This window comes from Muntiacus reevesi, chromosome 2, assembly GCF_963930625.1.
Source record: "Muntiacus reevesi chromosome 2, mMunRee1.1, whole genome shotgun sequence".
Lineage (NCBI taxonomy): Eukaryota > Metazoa > Chordata > Mammalia > Artiodactyla > Cervidae > Muntiacus > Muntiacus reevesi.
Window position 1 is genome coordinate 204,532,361 of NC_089250.1, and position 16,356 is coordinate 204,548,716.

Sequence of the window (16,356 nt, forward strand, 5' to 3'; positions counted from 1 at the left end):
AGGCATGTTCTAGGAACTGCAAGTAATGTACCTGAAAGCCAGCAAGATGAGTTAGGGGGATGAGATGGGAGAAGTCACAGTCTTAGGCTGAAGGGCCTTGAAGGTCACTGTGAGGACTATGTCATTGGGGGCTGGCAAGTTTGGGAGAGAAGAGAGCCAAGATCTAAGACTGGAGTTAGACTGACAAGACAGGTAGGTGCTGGGCTCAGGTGAGAGGAGAAGAGAAGGAAGGCCTGCAGGGCTCTGGGACATTTAGAACGAAGCCTTGCGCTCAGCTGCACCTGAGGGTCAGACTGCAAGCGGGAAGGTGAGAGAAGGTGGATTCCGAAAGGAGATGCCAGTCCTAAGAACCGGACATGGACCCTCGGGAGCTGGGTTGGGTCCAAGGAAAGAAGCCTGACCAGTCAAAGGATGGAAGCGTGAGGTGAGCCACAGCCTCGGGCCTCAAACTGTGAGGTTTCCCAGCCGGGGGGGCCGGGACGCGAGATCGCAAACTAGGGACCGCAGGCGGATCAGATCCCCTCCTGGGTCATTGCGGTTCTCTAAGCCCCGCCCCACAGGCCCCGCCCCTACGGATATTGATAGGGGAGGCTAGACACCCTGCCCCCTCCTCCGCGGGGGAGGGGCGTGAGGACTGGCGAGGTGCGGGGAAAGGGGCGGGTGGGATGATCCGGCGTCGCCATGGCAACTAGGCCGGTGGTCTGCCCCGTAGACCCGGGAGGGAAGCCAGCAGAGAGCGGCGGAGCCAGGCTCCGCGGGCTGGGCGCGAGGGCTCGGGTCTCCAGGGAGGAGTTGGGGAACACCGGGCTGTTCTCGCTGAGGGTTCCTGGTGGCGCAGGTTGTCCGTGTGTTTGCGAGCGTGTGTCTGCGAAGTTCTCCGGGGTAAGTGTGCCAGCGCGTGTCTGGGTTTGTGCATGACTGTGAGCGTGCGCACGTGGGCACAGGCGTGTGCGCGGGAGTGTCCGTGCAAGATGCGTGTGCCAGCCTGCCCGTGAGTGTGTGTGCACCCGGGTGCGTTCCTTAAGTGTGCCCGGGCGGGCGCGGGCGGGAGAGTCCCGCCCCCTCCCCAGCCTCCGGCCGCCCCTCCCCGCCCCCCGCCGCCCGCGCCGGCTGCCTCCTAGCCTCCACCTCGCTCACCCCCTCCTCCCCGCACTTTCTCCGGCTCTCCCTCCCGCTCGGCTCAGACTGCTGGACTCGGCGCTCTTCTCTCCGGCCGCCCTGGGAATCGCCGGCCGCCACCGCCCAGCCCGCACCCGCTGGCCCCCCAGTGCTTGGGCACCTGTTGGAGGCGCAAAGATAGGTGCTGGGGGCTGGGCTGCCGGGGGCGAGAGGGTGAGGGTGAGCGTGTGTGTGTCAGCCTGTGTGTGCCTCCGGGGGGTGTTCGGCTCTCCGGAGGCTGCAATTGCTGGCTCCGCTGGAGATCCGACCTCAGGAGGAAGCATCTGAGGTGGGGGTCCCCACCTTGGGCCGCAGAGGGTGGGGGACCAGCCAGCAGGCAGACCCTGAGGTTGAATGAAGGGACTGTGGGAAGTGAGAACCTAAGGGGCGGGTGACACCCAGACCAGACCAGTGCCTGGTGCAGAAGGATGGCCAGAGCCTCAGAGAGCCTACGGGGGCCGCTTGAGGGGTCGGCAGGGCCCAGAGCAGACAGAAGCCCAGAATGAGGGACAGGAGCTGGGACGAGGACAGGGGACAGTCTAGAGGTAGGTGGGCAAGGCTGAGCTGGAGCCAGGACCTCTCTTCCGGGAGTGGCTGCCAGCCTGGCCCCCGGGGGGAGCACAGCTCAGGGTCTGGAGGGCCCAGGCCTCCTGACTGCCTGTCGGCTGGCACAGGCTGCCCTCTCCCTCAGCACCCAGGAAGGGAGGCCAGTGAGGGCCCTCAGACCCCAGCGGTTGCCGCCTGGCCCTCAGCCAGCCGACGGGAGGTTTGAGGACTCAAGCCAGCCTGGGGCTCACACTCTTTCCCTCCCCAAGCTAGGGGTGCTTCATGAGGGGCCGCAGGGGCGACCGCATGGCCATCAACATCCAGGAGCACATGGCCATCAACGTGTGCCCGGGGCCCATCCGGCCCATCCGCCAGATCTCCGACTACTTCCCCCGCCGGGGTCCCGGCCTCGAAGGGGGTGGCGGGGGCTTCGGAGAGGCCCCTGCTCATCTGGCCCCCTTGGCCCTGGCCCCCCCGGCGGCCCTCCTTGGGGCCACCACGCCCGAGGAGGGAGCCGAGGTGGACAGCTACGACTCGGATGATACCAGTGAGTCTGGGGGCTTGAAGGGCCCAGGGCACTCCTGGGGGCCTCCAGGCTGGTGGGAAGGGCCTGGGCTCTGCTGGGGGTGGGGAGGCGGCGGGCACTGCTGCCACAGCTGCAGTCGGAGTGGAGATTACAGCTTCAGCAAGGCTCAATATTCAATATTTCTGCTGAGACACTCAACCACCCACACAGCCCCAGTTGCAGCCCAGCCAGGGACCCAGACGCGCACAGGCTCGCGGGCTGACAGCCGCAGACACGCACACACCTTCACAGCTGGCGCACAACCCGTCTCTCACACACACCTTGTCTTTACGGCGCACTCACTCAGGTGAGCTCTTCTCTTCCTCCAGCCGCCCTGGGCACGCTGGAGTTTGACCTTCTCTACGACCAGGCTTCCTGCACTCTGCACTGTAGTATCCTCAGGGCTAAGGTGGGTACTCCCTGCCTCCCCCTGCTGGTCTCCTATCCTGAGAGGGGTGGGTTTCCATTCTCCTTTCCCTCGTGTCCGACTCTGTGCCCATGGAATTCTCCAGGCCAGCATACTACAGTAGCCTTTCCCTTCTCCACTCCCTTCCTTTCCCCAGGCCTAATTCCTGCTCCTCCCCTCCAGCCCCTAAGTGTCCACGCTGTAGAAAGACAGAGAGGGAGAGGGGAGGTGGGTGGGCACTCTGGGAGCTCACAGTTGTCTTCCCTCTCGTCCTCCCCAGGGCCTCAAGCCCATGGATTTCAATGGCCTGGCTGACCCCTATGTCAAGCTGCACCTGCTGCCTGGAGCCTGCAAGGTACTGGCTGGCCTCTCCCCTCCCCTAGTCCCCCCAGCTTGTGGGTTCCCAACCTTCTGCACCTCTGTGGGTCTGGGGGACATGTACTGTGAATCCTTCATCCCCTCACCTAAGGCCAATAAACTAAAAACTAAGACTCAGAGGAACACGCTGAATCCCGTGTGGAACGAGGACCTGACGTATAGCGGGATCACGGTTGATGACATCACGCACAAGGTGCTCAGGTGAGGGGTCCATCATCCCCAGTCCCGAGCATTCAAGCTCAGCATCTCCTTGGGGACAGCTATCATTGGAACCTTCTTCGGTTGGTTGAGTCACCTCCCATTAAGCCCTCAAGATGCTCCAGAACCCCCTTCAGGGGGTGCTCCCACCCCCTTCAGGAGCAGGCCAGAATGTTTCCCTGACTTTCCTGCCACCTCCCTCCCCCAAATATCTCCTACTGCTCCTCCAAGGACTGCCCTTTCACAAGGGCTCTTCACTCCCGACCTTTGTCTGCTGTGCTTCTTCCTGCCTCCTCTCTGCTGGCCTGAACCCCACTCATCATCCAAGGCTCTGCCTCCTCTTGCAGTCTTTCCCTGGACACTGGGATGCCTTCTCAGAGTCCCTGACTCAAGTCAGACCTACGCAGCCCACTGCTGCCTGCGTCTCCCTGACATCTCTAAGGAGTGAGGTCTCAAGGGACAGGAATGGAATGAGGTTCAGGGAGGTTAAGTGACTTGCTCAAGGTCATGTGGTCACTATGTGGCAGAGCTGGGAACTGAACATCCCTACAGGACAGAGCTGCTCCAGAGCATCACAGCTGAAGGCAGGGCAGGGGGCTGCGGAGGGGGCTGGATAGAAGTAAAAGCAGAATTTTTTTTTAAGTTATTTATTTGGTTCTGTCAGGTCTCAGTTGATCTTAGTCACAGCTTGTGGGATCCAGTTCCCTGACCAGGGATGGAACCCAGGGCCCCTGCATTGGGAGCATGGAGTCTTAGCCACTGGACCACCAGAGAAGTCCCAGAGCAGTACTTATTAATTCCTGGGCTTATGAGTATCTCCCAGGCTGGCTCCTGCTCCACAGAGTAAAGGACAAGGGCTCTAGCAGGGGAGGGGTGGGCTCCTGGTCCGACTGCGCAAGGCCCCTCCAGGCCCTTCTGGCTCTGACGTCCTGGTCTCGTGACCCATATTCACCAGTGCACAGCCTCTGCACGTTCAGTTGGATCCTGTCCCCGGGCCCTGAATGGAGGCAGCTATGTGTGTGTAGGGGGGGAGGGGACAGGTTCCCAAAATTTGTGAGGGTTTCCTCAGCAAGCTGAGCAGGTCCTGATGGGCAGGGAAAGCGAGGGGCTGAGGCACAGGCACATCACAGCATCCTCCTCAAGCTCCAGGCCCGGTGCTGGAGACAGTTGTTTTACAAGTGAGGGGTTTGGTAACTCAGACAGTAAAGGATCTGCCTGTAATGCAGGAGACCCAGGTTCAACCCTTAGGTTGGCAAGATCCCCCGGAGGAGGAAATGGCAACCCCCTCCAGTGTTCTTGCCTGGGAAATCCCATGGACGGAGGAGCCTGGAGGGCTACAGTCCATGGGGTCGCAAAGAGTAGGACACGACTGAGCAATTAACAACAGAGTACTGAGGGCAAAGCTGGGACCAGTCTTGGGTGCTCAGAATTCAGGTGGGGACCTTTCTCCCACTTTGGAATGGGGCTCAGGTACCCCAGGGGGCCTTGACCCTGCAGTTCCCCACCAGGATCTCCGTCTGTGATGAAGACAAGCTGAGCCACAACGAGTTCATTGGGGAGATCCGAGTACCCCTCCGCCGCCTCAAGCCTTCACAGAAGAAGCATTTTAATATCTGCCTCGAGCGCCAGGTCCCGGTCTGTGTGGGGTGGTGGGGTACCACGGCAAGGGGGCCCAGGGGAGACCAGGTTTCCAGAACTTTCTCTCCACCCCCTCAGCTGGCTTCACCCTCTTCCATGTCTGCGGCGCTGAGGGGCATCTCCTGTTACCTGAAGGAGGTGAGCCACCCGTGGGGGCTGCTTCTGGTGGGAGGTGGTGGGAGTGCCGCTGACCCCCGTGTCTGCCTGCAGCTGGAGCAGGCGGAGCAGGGGCCGGGGCTGCTGGAGGAGCGTGGGCGCATCCTGCTGAGCCTCAGCTACAGCTCTCGGCGCCGTGGGCTGCTGGTGGGCATCGTGCGCTGTGCCCACCTGGCTGCCATGGACGTCAACGGCTACTCCGACCCCTATGTCAAGACGTGAGCCTCTGCCCTGTCCTGAGGCCTGTCCTCCCCTCCCCAGGGACCTGCCCCCAGCCCCATCCTCCTCTGGGGTCTGGCCTGTCCCTGACCTACTTGCCCCCCACCCCCGACTCCCATTCTCCCCCGCTCCTTGGCAGGTACCTGAGGCCGGATGTGGATAAGAAATCCAAGCATAAAACATGCGTGAAGAAGAAGACTCTCAACCCAGAATTTAATGAGGTGAATGGGACTGAGACCAGAAATTGAGTGGGAGGGGTTGGGGTTGGGGGCAGGCAGCGCCTCATGGAAGGTGTGGCCTGCCTTGTCCCAGGAGTTCTTCTATGATATGGAGCTCTCCACTCTGGCCACTAAGACTCTGGAAGTCACAGTCTGGGACTATGACATCGGCAAATCCAACGACTTCATCGGTGAGGGAGGAGCCTGCCCGGTGGTGCCCTGCGGAGGGCAGCCTGGCAGCCAGCCGGGCCCTGATCTTGCCTGCCTCTGCTGCTCCCCAGGTGGCGTGTCCTTGGGGCCAGGCGCCCGGGGAGAGGCCCGGAGGCACTGGAGCGACTGTCTGCAGCAGCCAGATGCAGCCCTGGAACGCTGGCACGCTCTGACCAGCCAGCTGCCCCCCGCGGCCGGGGCTCTGCCCTCAGCCTGAGTGGCACAGTGGCCCCTTGGGGCCGGGTCCAGTACCCAACCTTCGCACGAGTGTGTTGCACGTTTACACGGGGTGGAGGCCCCGCCCCGCACTACCTGTCTTATTTCGTGAGAGTCTCCGTGAGTGTGGGTCTGTCTTCTTGTGAGGGACTGTGGAGATCTATATTCACATATGCAAACTTCCTTCTGCCTGACTCGCTACAACCTGCAAATATGCAAACCACCCATCCTGAGCACACCTGCGGGTGGTCCCACAGAGCCCAGGGCCCCGGCTGCCACTTCTCTCTCCTGCCTCTCCGGGCTGCCCGTTCCCCTCCCCTGCAGGAGGAGGTCGGATTAGGCGGGGTTTGGAGGAGAACGTTTCCAAAAAAAAAAAAAAAGGACAAAAAACAAAGAGCCACTTCTTTAATACACAATCTTCATTTAAAAAACACCACACACACACACACACACACACACACACACACACACACACACACACAACACCTAGCCCTGTACAGCTGCCCTTTTAAGCGGGGGGCCACTGCAGGGTCTCTGCCTCTCTGAGAGGTGACGGATGGCCCTGGCCACTCCTTTAAATAACTGTCCTCTGGATCAGGCTGGGATGTGAGGGCAGGACTCCTGCCCTCCCTGGAGAGGGCCCACCTTCTGGGGGACATTCGTGCATGTTTACGCCTTTTCTGATTGTGTCCGTGGCCGCAGCATGGCAACTGGGCATCAATAAACTTCTCTGCGGAAGCTGGGGGCTCATGTGTGCTGGCACCGAGGGGGCTGGGCAGGGGGCTGGGCAGAGGGGCTCACTCCGGGATGTCGATCACCAGGTCATCATCCCCGTCCAGGGCGTCGTCCCCGCTGCCCGCGTCGCTGAACATCTGCCGGGGAACGGCACTCAGGATCGTAGGGGGGGGCATCTTGGGTGGGGGTAGGGGGGCCAAGGCTGCCCCCACCCCAGCCCCAGAGCCCCGGCCTGGGAAGGTCAGCGGCCCTCCCACAGGGCAGTCGGGGGGTCCCACCGCCATCTGCAGCAGGGGGAGAAACACAGGGAGGGCTTATCAGGGAGGCACTGGGAGCTCCAGGAGGCTGGCACTGCCCCTTAAGACAGTTCTAAGGGCCAGGGAAGGGGGGCAAAAGCTCATTCAAGGGGCAGTGGACACACCAGGCCAGCCAAGGCTGGAGTCAGGGAACCTGCCCCACCTCAGCCCTTTCAGAGCCTCAAATCAGCAAGTGCCTGGGGGTGAGGGGTGGTGATGGAGGCGGTGATGAGGGTGGTGGTGGAGGGGGTCTCACAGGAAACCAGGAAGGAAAGGCTGGGCCTGGCCCTGGCCAGTAAGGCACCGTGGCTGCCCCTGTGGTAGCGGTCAGAGCGTCAGGAGCCTGCCCGCCCGCCTCTGGGCACCTGGTTTATTGCTGGACTCCACTGGCCTCCTCTCTCTCCTCCTCTTGAGGGGCTCACTGGTGCAGTGCAGGGTGTCCAAGGTCTTCACCCCCCCGCCAATGTGAGGCTTCTACCTCTTATGTCTGGGACGGGCCCCTCTTTGGGATCCCCGCAGCCACTGGCCTGGGCCAGGCCCTCCTCTCAGCTCACCTGGGCTATGGGACCAGCCTCCTAACTGGAATCCCTGCCTTCAGCCTCTCCCAGATCCAGCTCCTCCTCCGCACTGCAGCCAGAGTGAGCTCTCTAAAACACAGACCTGAGCGTGTCACTCCCCCACTCGAGGACCTCGGGGGACAGGCAGTGCCTAAGAATAGGCTGGTCCCTCCACCTGGAGCGCCCTTTTCTATGGGTCAGAAGTCTGGCTTTGTGCTGAGGCTGGGAAGTGGCCTCTGTCCAGCTCAACCCTCCAGCTGCCCCCTCGCCCCACGTCCTTCTGAATTCTCCCCAGAGCTCTGGGGGCCTCAGGCTCTGCCCGTGGGCACAAGCTGAACACCTACTACGTGCCAGGTGACTTCTGCTAATGACCTCTGACCATTCTGACCACCCTGGAAGGGAGGAGAGGTCATCGGCCAGAGGAACAGAGGCTTGGAGTAGAGGTCTGAAGGTACAGGCCTCCCGGGTTCCCACTGGGCAGTGTCCAGTCTGGCCCCAGGGTAGGGGCGGGGCAGTGGTCTTCATGGTGGCCCTTCGGATTGCTTTAACTCATTCAGGCCCCAGGGACCTACTCTCTGCTTCTCAAGGCATCCCCCACTCCACTCACTGCTGTTCCTGGGGTGGCATGGAGGGCCAGAGGGGATTTGTAACTCAGGAGACAGGAGTCTGCCAGGACTGATGACAGGCAGGAGGCCAGCTCTGCACAGTGGCCTCCCACAAAGTACCAGGCACCCATGTGCACACACGGGACCACATGCACCCCCGCAACTGAAAAGGCCTGTGGCATAGCTGTCCCCTCCTCTGGTCACAGCCTCTTGAGTCCCTACCCAAGTCCCCTCTGCTTGGATTCACTCCATGGCCTCCTCAGCGTGACCCACAGCAGCAAATGTTTATTTGTGGCCTGCCAGGGGCCAGGCACTGGGCTAAGTGTCTTCTCTCTGTTGACTCATTTTATCCTCACAGGGACCCCACTGAACAGAGAAGCAAGTGGAGGTTCCCAGAGTCAAACAATCCACCCAAGTCTCACAGCGCATGTGTGGATGAGGCTCAGGCTCCTGACTGACCTGCTTCAGTCTTCACAGCGTTCCCTCTCCTCCTCAGACCTGCCCCTCCTATCTCCTCACACCACACACCCAGAAGCTTCAGTGACCCCTCACTCTCCTTGCAGAACATCCAGCTATCTACGACCCACCCCACCCTATCTTTTTTCCAATGTTCTTCCCCCTCACCACTCATGGTTCAGCTCAAACAACACTTTGACCATACTCCTGCCTTCTTTTCACCATTGCCTCAGCCTGAATACCCAAATCTCACTCACCCTGGACTCAGATGTTACCTGTTCTTTGAGGCCTTCCCTGATATACCCTCTCCCCGACGTACAGTGATCCATCTGGGCCCCTCTGCCCTGCATGTCTAGAACGTAGCTTCCTGACACACCTCTGCTTTAGGACCCAGAATCTCAGAGCCTCGAACTGCCAAGCCTGCACCACCCCTCCACCCTCTGCTCCAGGTTTCAGCGGCCCGAGCCCTCTCCACCAGCCGCCCCACACACAAGAAGCAAAAACCCTGCTGAGGAGAGTAAAACAATCTGGGCAGTCACTCGTTCTCTAGGCTCAAAGGCCACGGTCATACAGAAGTAAGTGACAGGGCTGGGGTTCAAACTCCAGAACCCACGCTCCTGACTACCACAAGCATGGCTCCCATTTCACTTCTGGCTCCAGAGTCTCGAGGCTACAGTCTACCCAAAGGAGAGCCATCACACCAGTCCCTATATCACTTTGGTTCAGAGCTGGAAGGGCACTGTGCCTTCCGGGTCCTCATCTCTCCTGGCACTTAAGGTGCCACCCTCTTCTCTCCATCTACCTCCCTGCCCCTGACTTCCAAATATGCACCCCATGTGGCCCAGGCTCACACTACCCAGTTGTCTTGTCCACATTTCCAGACAGCATCTCAACATGTCCAAAGCCAAACTCACCTTCCCTCCCAAACCTGCTCCTCCCACAGTCCTCCCTGACTCAGAAGGGCCACTCCACTTCTTCAGCTGCTCAGGCCAACCACCTGGAGTCACCATCCACGCCCCTCTCTCTCACAGCCCACACGGGTCTTCCCAGGGCTCGTTCTCTGAAAGAGACCCATCATCGACTTCTACACTTCCCCATGCTGCTTCAATGACTGCAGCAGCCTCCTCACTGGTCTCCCCACTTTCATCCTGACCTTGCCCCTAACCCCTATTCACAGCAGTGTCAAGCAATGCTCTTAACATGTCAGTCAGATCAGACCCCACTAGCCCCACCTTCTCCCGTGGCTCCCAGTTCACTCACAGGACAAGCCCAAACCATTACAGCGCCTCTGAGGCCCTCCACGCCCTTGGCTCTCAGGTGCTCTCTCACTTGCACTCTGGTCACCCTTTCTCACTTTGCTCTGACCACACTGGCTTCCTTCCTAAATGAAACACTTGCCAAAGGGCTGCTGCTCATTCCCTTTTAAATCTCTGACCACCCAACTGTAAGATGGATTCTTTACCTGAATCCATTTTTCTACATTGTGACCTATTTATCTTGCTTATTTTCCGCCTATCCCTTCAAGAACGTGGGCTCTGAGAAGGTAGGAATTTTTGTTGTGTTCACTACTCTATCTGCAGCACCTAGAATAATGCTTGGTACACAGGAGGCGCTCCACAATTCTTGATGATTACATGTGGTCTGATCACTCCCTTCATACACACACAATCTGAGACCTAGAGGGTCAAGGTCACGTGGTTTTTAAGTGGTGCAACCTTGACTTCATTCTAGATTCGGCGGCTCCCTGGAATCACAGAACACCTGTGAAAAGGAGCTTGGCCCCCAGCAGTCTTCATTCTGCATCCCCTGAGGCTGGGCTTGACCTGACTGGTGTTGCAGGAGCCAGGACTTTTGGGACCCACCCCTCAGCACCCAGCCTTGGGCTGGGCCCCTGGGAGCAGTCCCACGTAAGTCCTTCATGGTTCTAGGCCAGGCCTCCAGCCTAGAGCCGTCTTGAGCCTCCCTCAGATGGTTGTCCTGCCGTTCTGGCCCCTCCCTAATGTCCCCCAAACAGGGTACCTTGAGTTTCCGGGGCAGGCGGGGCCGTTTCTCCCGCTTGGGCCTCAGGGGGCTGGGCTCGGGCAGCTGCAGGGCCAGGTAGTCAGAAGGGAATGGGGGGTAGGTGGGAGAAGCCAGCTGCAGGCAGGAGTGAGGGGATGGAGATGGGAAATGGAGTGGATGGGGTGGGGGTGGAGGGAAGAAATGCAAACAGGAGGAAGAATGGAAAAACAAGAGATGGTGATGAGTGTGGCTCCTGAGAACAGACGGGAGGGGACAGCAGCAGGACTGTGTCCTGGAGTCTGCTCTCCTCAGTCATGCCTGTCCCCCATTCCTACATCATAGAGGAGCGGGCAGCCCAGACTCACACCCCTCCGAGGGACACCTGTTGGCCACCCCCAGACAGAGGTCCTTGGTGCTGGGCTGGCTTCACCCTGAGGCCTGGCCCCTCTGCCCAAATGATGCCCACCTTTTCCCAGGCATCGGACCATTTCCCACCCTTGACCCCAACTCACCGAGCTCAGGTATGGGGAGGGGGCCCTCGAGGCCTGAAGGGGAAACCCTGTTGAAGGAGGCAGGGAGAGGCTGGAGGGGGAGGGAGTGCCCCCCAGTGGAGGGCTTCTCTTCCTGGAGAAAGGACAGGGGAGGGGGTCAGAGGCAGAGAGGTGGCCTGTACCCTCCCCATCTCCCACCTCCTCGAGAGAAGAATGATGACTCGTCTCACCTCTTAGGGGCAGGTGTGTCTGACAACTTGGGTGTCCCCTCTGTCTCGCTGTTGTCTGAAGATGCAGTGGCATCAGAGTCTGTCAAGGGGAAGGGCTAGTCAGTAGGGAGGTTGCAGGGGGGGTTTCCTATCTACCCCAGAGGGGGTTCCCTATCTACCCTAGAGGGGTGTAATCTCAACTCTACAGAAGGGCTCTGGTGAACCTGAGGGGTACACAGGTGCTATTGTGGAGAGGCCCACAGCTTCCCCAGTTTCTTAAAATGCCCTTCACACCCTAATTCCTGGCTGGGCACCACCATGCTAACATATTTGTCAAGCATTTCCTATGTGCCAGGTTCTGAACAGGTGCTTGACATTTGCTGCCTCTAGTTGTCTTCAGAAGTATTACAGGAGGAAGAGGAGAGCATCACCTCTGCTTTCCAGATGCAGTCCCTGAGACTCGGAAATGAAGGTGTGGGACTGGGGCTTGTACCCAGGCCTCCGGCTCCTGACCATTTTATGCTCTTATTTGCCTCTGAGCTGTCTAGCACTTACCTCTACTCCACTCCCCACATCCAGGCTCCTGGTAATATGCACCTTAAATCTTACCTTCACCTACTGCTTCCAACTAGAGGTCAGGCCGCTACCATGTCAAAGCCACCTGCTCAGGAATCTCATCACTCCTGCCATTCTGTCCTCCCCAACCCAGCATGACCTAAAATGTAAAACTGATCACATCCTTACTGAGGTCTGCCAGCATTTGAAATGCTTCTTATTATGGCCTCAACCTACCTTTCTGGTCTCCCAACCACACTGTATTCATACATCACACCAACCTGTTTTCTCAAAGCCGAAAGTTATTCCCCAGGTTGGGTCTCTATCAAGAAGGCCCATGGTTCACTTAACAAGTAACTACTTACAGGTGAAATATACGATTCCCACTTGCTCTGCTCAGATATCCTTTAAGCAGCAGATTAAATGCAACCTGAGAAGTCTCCCAGAATCCCTCAGGCCCAGCGGATGGCTGATTCTTCCGTAACTCTCTATTCTCAATAGTCAGGGCTCTCCTTGCTGTGCCAGGCAGTGTCATATGTGGGTGTCTCCCTCACCACACTGTGGGCTTCTCTGAGATTTAAAGGTGGCTTACATCTCTAGTTCTTGCTTCTCAGATATAGCCCACTCTGACCATGAACATGCTGGGTTCCCTCATGCTGCCTATCCTGAAGTCTCCCTTGACAGGATGTTAACTGAAAGACATTCCAGGAAGGAACAGGAAAGCAATGAGAAACTAGAATAAAAGCTGAATGTTTTGCCATGAGGTACATGGGCTACCCTGAGTCTACTTCTCTGACCTCATCTACTGTTCTCCTAAAATATGTAAATGAATGGGTGCTGTATGTTTTAGCAAGATATTATTTACAAAAACAAGCAACCTGGCTGGCTGTTTGCCGATTCCTGCACTAGACCCCATGGAAACGTGATTGCATGTGACTTGGCTTATGACAAAAAGAAAAGATTGGCCACAAAGGCCAATCTTAGGGCTTTTTCTTTCTCCTTTTTTTAGTTCTACCACTTTATTGCTACAAACCCATCTCCCTCCACCCTCGTGCACACATGCTCAGTCATGTAATCCCATGGACTTCAGCCCGCCAGGCTCCTCTGTCCATGGACTTTTCCAGGCAAGAATACTGAAATGGGTTGCCATTTCCTTCTCCAAGGACTTTTTCAAACTGTGGGTATCAACCTAACAGTGGATCACAAATTTAATTTAACACTTCTGAGGAAAAAAAAAAAGTCAGTCTAAAAAGTATCAGAACTGCAGAGTGATCTTAATGTTGTTTTATTCAACTCTGTCTTATAAGTAAGGAAGCATGTGGGGGTTCGTCATGACGTAAAATATATTACTAATTGTCAACAGTGCTCAAAAAGTTTGAGGACACTGCTTTTTAGGCTTCAGCTCTTCTGCTCTTCAAACAACCTGGTACAGTCTTACCTCAGAGAATCTGCATTTGTGACTCCCTCTGCTAGGAAATCTCTCACTCATCTTCACAAGATAGGTTTCTTCCTATCTAGGTCCCAGTGCAAACATTACTTCCTGAAAAGACCCTCTTTTGAAATGTTTCCTGCCATCTGCTTTTGTATGCTCTATAAACTACGCATGGCTTTTACATTTTAACTTGTTGGTCAGGAAAAAGACATATCAAAAGAAAGATATCTCATGATGTGAAAATTTTATGAAATTCAAATTTCAGTGCTTATAAATAAAGTTTTATTGAAACACAGCCATGTTCACTTATTTATACAATACCTATAGCTGTTTCCGAACTACCACCGCAGAGCTGAGTAGGTTCAATAAAAGTGGTATGTTCTGCAAAGCCTAAATATTTATTACTTGGCCCTTCACAGAAAAAGCTTATCAACCCCGGCTCTATTCCAATGACTACACTTAACCCTGATTTTATTCTCTTCCAATCTAAAATTCTAATTTGCTTCTTTGCTTACTTATCCCTGGCAACTAGAATACAAACTCCAAGAGGTGTCGTCTATCTTGGTTACCACTGCATCCCGTGTGCAAAATTCAGTGTCTGAAACACAGCAGATACTCAGTAATACTTCAGTGAAAGAACAGCAGGGGAGGAGGGCCAGCAACTAGGCTGCCCTGGCCCCCAAGGCCTAAAGGGAGGGCCCGGGAACTTGCTGGAGTGCCAGGAGCATGTCCTCCACCAATTTTTCATGACCTTGCTCACCAGAAGAGTCTTCATCCACGTTCTCGTACTGGAGAAGTCGGTCTAGGAGGAAACTGAGGGAAGAGACCAGGAGAACAAGAGTGGTTATTCCCATCTCTGCAATGTCCTCTGGGCCCTCGCTTCATCTAGCCGGCCTCATGCATTTGTGGCCCATTCCAGGATGGGGTCCGAATGCAGATCCACAGGAGCCACACCACCCTCTGGCTTCCCTCCTCCCATCAACGTGTCTCACCTCTTGTCCCGGGACACCTTCAGCAATTTCCTCTGCGCCTTCCTCAGTTCCTCCTGGAAGCACTCGTGTTCCTGTACCACGGGCAAGACGGACGCTGAGCCAACCGCAGTCGTAAATTGGGCCTGGAAGCCGACCACGACTCACGCTGCTCCCTTTACACATAGGTAAACTGACGACCTACCGGCGCCAGGCCTCACTCCCCACCACCTTCCCACCCCGCACTCACGTAGATGAGGAATTTGAGTTTTCGCTTCAGATTTCGGTATTTCTTCTTTGTAGTCCACTTCACCGTCCGCCGGTCCGTTCATGACCGGCTCCGGGAGAAGCGCCTCAGCTGTAGTCCGCAGTGCCGCTACACCGAGCCGGTTCAGCCCGGCTCTCCCACCTCAACTTCCGGGGAATCGGCGGGGCTGGGTCCGCTGGCACTACAACTCCCGGCGTGCCCCGCGCTCAGGGATCTTAACCACACGACCTGCTCTCCGGAACAATACCGGGAAAGGAAAGTTGCTTCCAGGGGATTCGCGAAAGATGGCGCCGAAGCGAAGCGTGATGTCACAAAGATGGAGGACACTGGAGGGCGCCCTTAACTGATTCGAAATGTGCTTAGCGATTTGAAGTCACAAGAAGACATTCCCCCCTGAGATTCCTAGTTTTCAGGCGAGGACGCCCTTTTCCGTCTGTCTTTCAAAGTCACAGAGGCCTAGTTGCCCGCGACCACGAACGGAGGCAGCGTCGCGGTTTGATTACGTTACACTTAAAGGTGTAGCCGGCTCCGAATCGGTTTCTAACGAGAACCTTAAAAAGCGATTCCTTCTAAGAAAAGGAAAGAGCCACGAGACCCTCCAACTGCCCGGCAAAAACAAGTTTTGTCTGGCAAATTCGGTCCAAGCGCGCGACCGACACGCAACGGTCTCCTGCCTCACGGCGTCACGGCACTGCGCGTGCGCAACCTCCTGTCAAACGCTTGGACGGAGGCCGGGAAGAAAAAAGGCGGGAGCCGCCCAATATCAGGTGGAGCAATATGGCGCGGGAGAATGAGATGCAGGGTTCACCCGTAGCTTCTTCCAAGGCCCACCCGGACCTCAGGTGCACCGGAGGTTGGAGTTGGGGTTGGAAAGGGCAGGGGCGGGACAAGGACTCCGTCTTGACACGTGTTTCCGCAGCACGCTTACGCACTCCATCGTGCGGCGGCGATTCTTGGTTCATGCGGGCCGCGACCACCTGGAACCTGAGGAGAAGCAGGCGCTGAAGCGGCTGGTGGAGGAGGAGCTGCTGAAGATGCAGGTGTGGGAGTGACCCTGGGCCACCGCGGGCGGGGGTGGTGGCCAAGGAGGAGGGGCCTAAGAGGGGTGCGGCAGAACTCTTCCTGGTATAGGTTTGGCTCTCTTGACGCACACACAGGTGGATGAAGCGAGTGCGAAGGAAGAGAGGCTCCACGTTGGCAAAAAGGCGAAGAGGTCTCCCACCCCTTGCCGTGACCCAGAGAGAAAAAGGTTCCGTTTCAATTCAGAGTCAGGTTAGTGCCTTCTGCATAGTTGGTTCATTAAAAAAAGTTTTTATTGGACATGTTATGTTTCCCGCGTAGCTCAGTCAGTAAAGAATGCGCCTGTAATGCTGGAGACCTGGTCCAATTCCTAGGTCGGAAAGAACCCTTGGAGAAGGAAAATGGCAACCCACTCCAGTATTCTTGCTTGGAAAATCCCATGGACAGAGGAGCCTAGCAGGCTACAGTCCATAGGTCGCCAAGAGTTGGACATGACTTGGTGCTATGTTTTTTACGTCCCAAGAACTTAGATGAGGGCGCATGGCCCAAGAGTCAAGAACCAGAAACACGGTAAACTGAGAGCTTTTCCCTACTATCCTTCCTTCCATCCATCAAAGCAGAATTCGAGGCAACCTGTCCCAAGTGGAGGGGGAAGGGACAGGGGGAACCCGTCCCCAACCTTCTCTTTTCTCCACTTTGCAGAGCCCAGCTCTGCAGCCTCCAGTCCAGACCGCCTCAACCCCTCAGCCAAGAATGGGATGGCAGCATATGTCACTCCAACCGAGGATGAGAGTCCAAATCAAACCTCAAAGAAAGCAACTTGAGAGCAGTAATGAGGAGAACAGCAGAGGGACC

The 16,356-nt window shown here is 56.9% G+C and overlaps 3 protein-coding genes across 3 annotated transcripts in view; 2 read left to right on the top strand and 1 right to left on the bottom strand.

Annotated features, from left to right (window-relative positions):
• The first annotated feature begins 1,986 nt into the window (after positions 1 to 1,986).
• Positions 1,987 to 6,055, top strand: DOC2A (double C2 domain alpha). The gene is made up of 10 exons (XM_065924606.1): positions 1,987 to 2,251; positions 2,599 to 2,678; positions 2,956 to 3,030; positions 3,145 to 3,254; positions 4,760 to 4,886; positions 4,968 to 5,027; positions 5,100 to 5,263; positions 5,404 to 5,485; positions 5,577 to 5,673; positions 5,764 to 6,055. The coding sequence occupies exons 1-10, from the start codon at positions 1,987 to 1,989 to the stop codon at positions 5,907 to 5,909; spliced, it is 1,206 nt and encodes a 401-aa protein (XP_065780678.1). The 3' UTR covers positions 5,910 to 6,055.
• On the bottom strand, positions 6,055 to 14,835 carry INO80E (INO80 complex subunit E). Its single transcript, XM_065924607.1, is given in 8 exon segments — positions 6,055 to 6,927; positions 10,577 to 10,693; positions 11,071 to 11,182; positions 11,280 to 11,358; positions 14,006 to 14,058; positions 14,238 to 14,308; positions 14,464 to 14,511; positions 14,513 to 14,835. Coding segments are annotated over 8 exon segments (735 nt in total). The 5' UTR covers positions 14,546 to 14,835; the 3' UTR covers positions 6,055 to 6,705.
• The window catches only part of HIRIP3 (HIRA interacting protein 3), a 3,299-nt gene continuing 1,700 nt past the window's right edge, over positions 14,758 to 16,356 (top strand). The window contains exons 1-4 of the mRNA XM_065919297.1: positions 14,758 to 15,323; positions 15,401 to 15,521; positions 15,639 to 15,753; positions 16,204 to 16,316. Coding sequence (XP_065775369.1) covers positions 15,259 to 15,323; positions 15,401 to 15,521; positions 15,639 to 15,753; positions 16,204 to 16,316 — 414 coding nt within the window. The 5' untranslated portion in view covers positions 14,758 to 15,258. The remainder of the gene's footprint in view (positions 15,324 to 15,400; positions 15,522 to 15,638; positions 15,754 to 16,203; positions 16,317 to 16,356) is intronic.

Coding starts and splice junctions, on each gene's coding strand:
- DOC2A (XM_065924606.1), top strand. CDS start 1,987: ATGAGGGGCCGCAGGGGCGACCGCATGGCCATCAACATCCAGGAGCAC. Junction 5,028..5,099: donor TCTCCTGTTACCTGAAGGAG/GTGAGCCACCCG, acceptor GTCTGCCTGCAG/CTGGAGCAGGCGGAGCAGGG. Junction 5,486..5,576: donor TCAACCCAGAATTTAATGAG/GTGAATGGGACT, acceptor GCCTTGTCCCAG/GAGTTCTTCTATGATATGGA.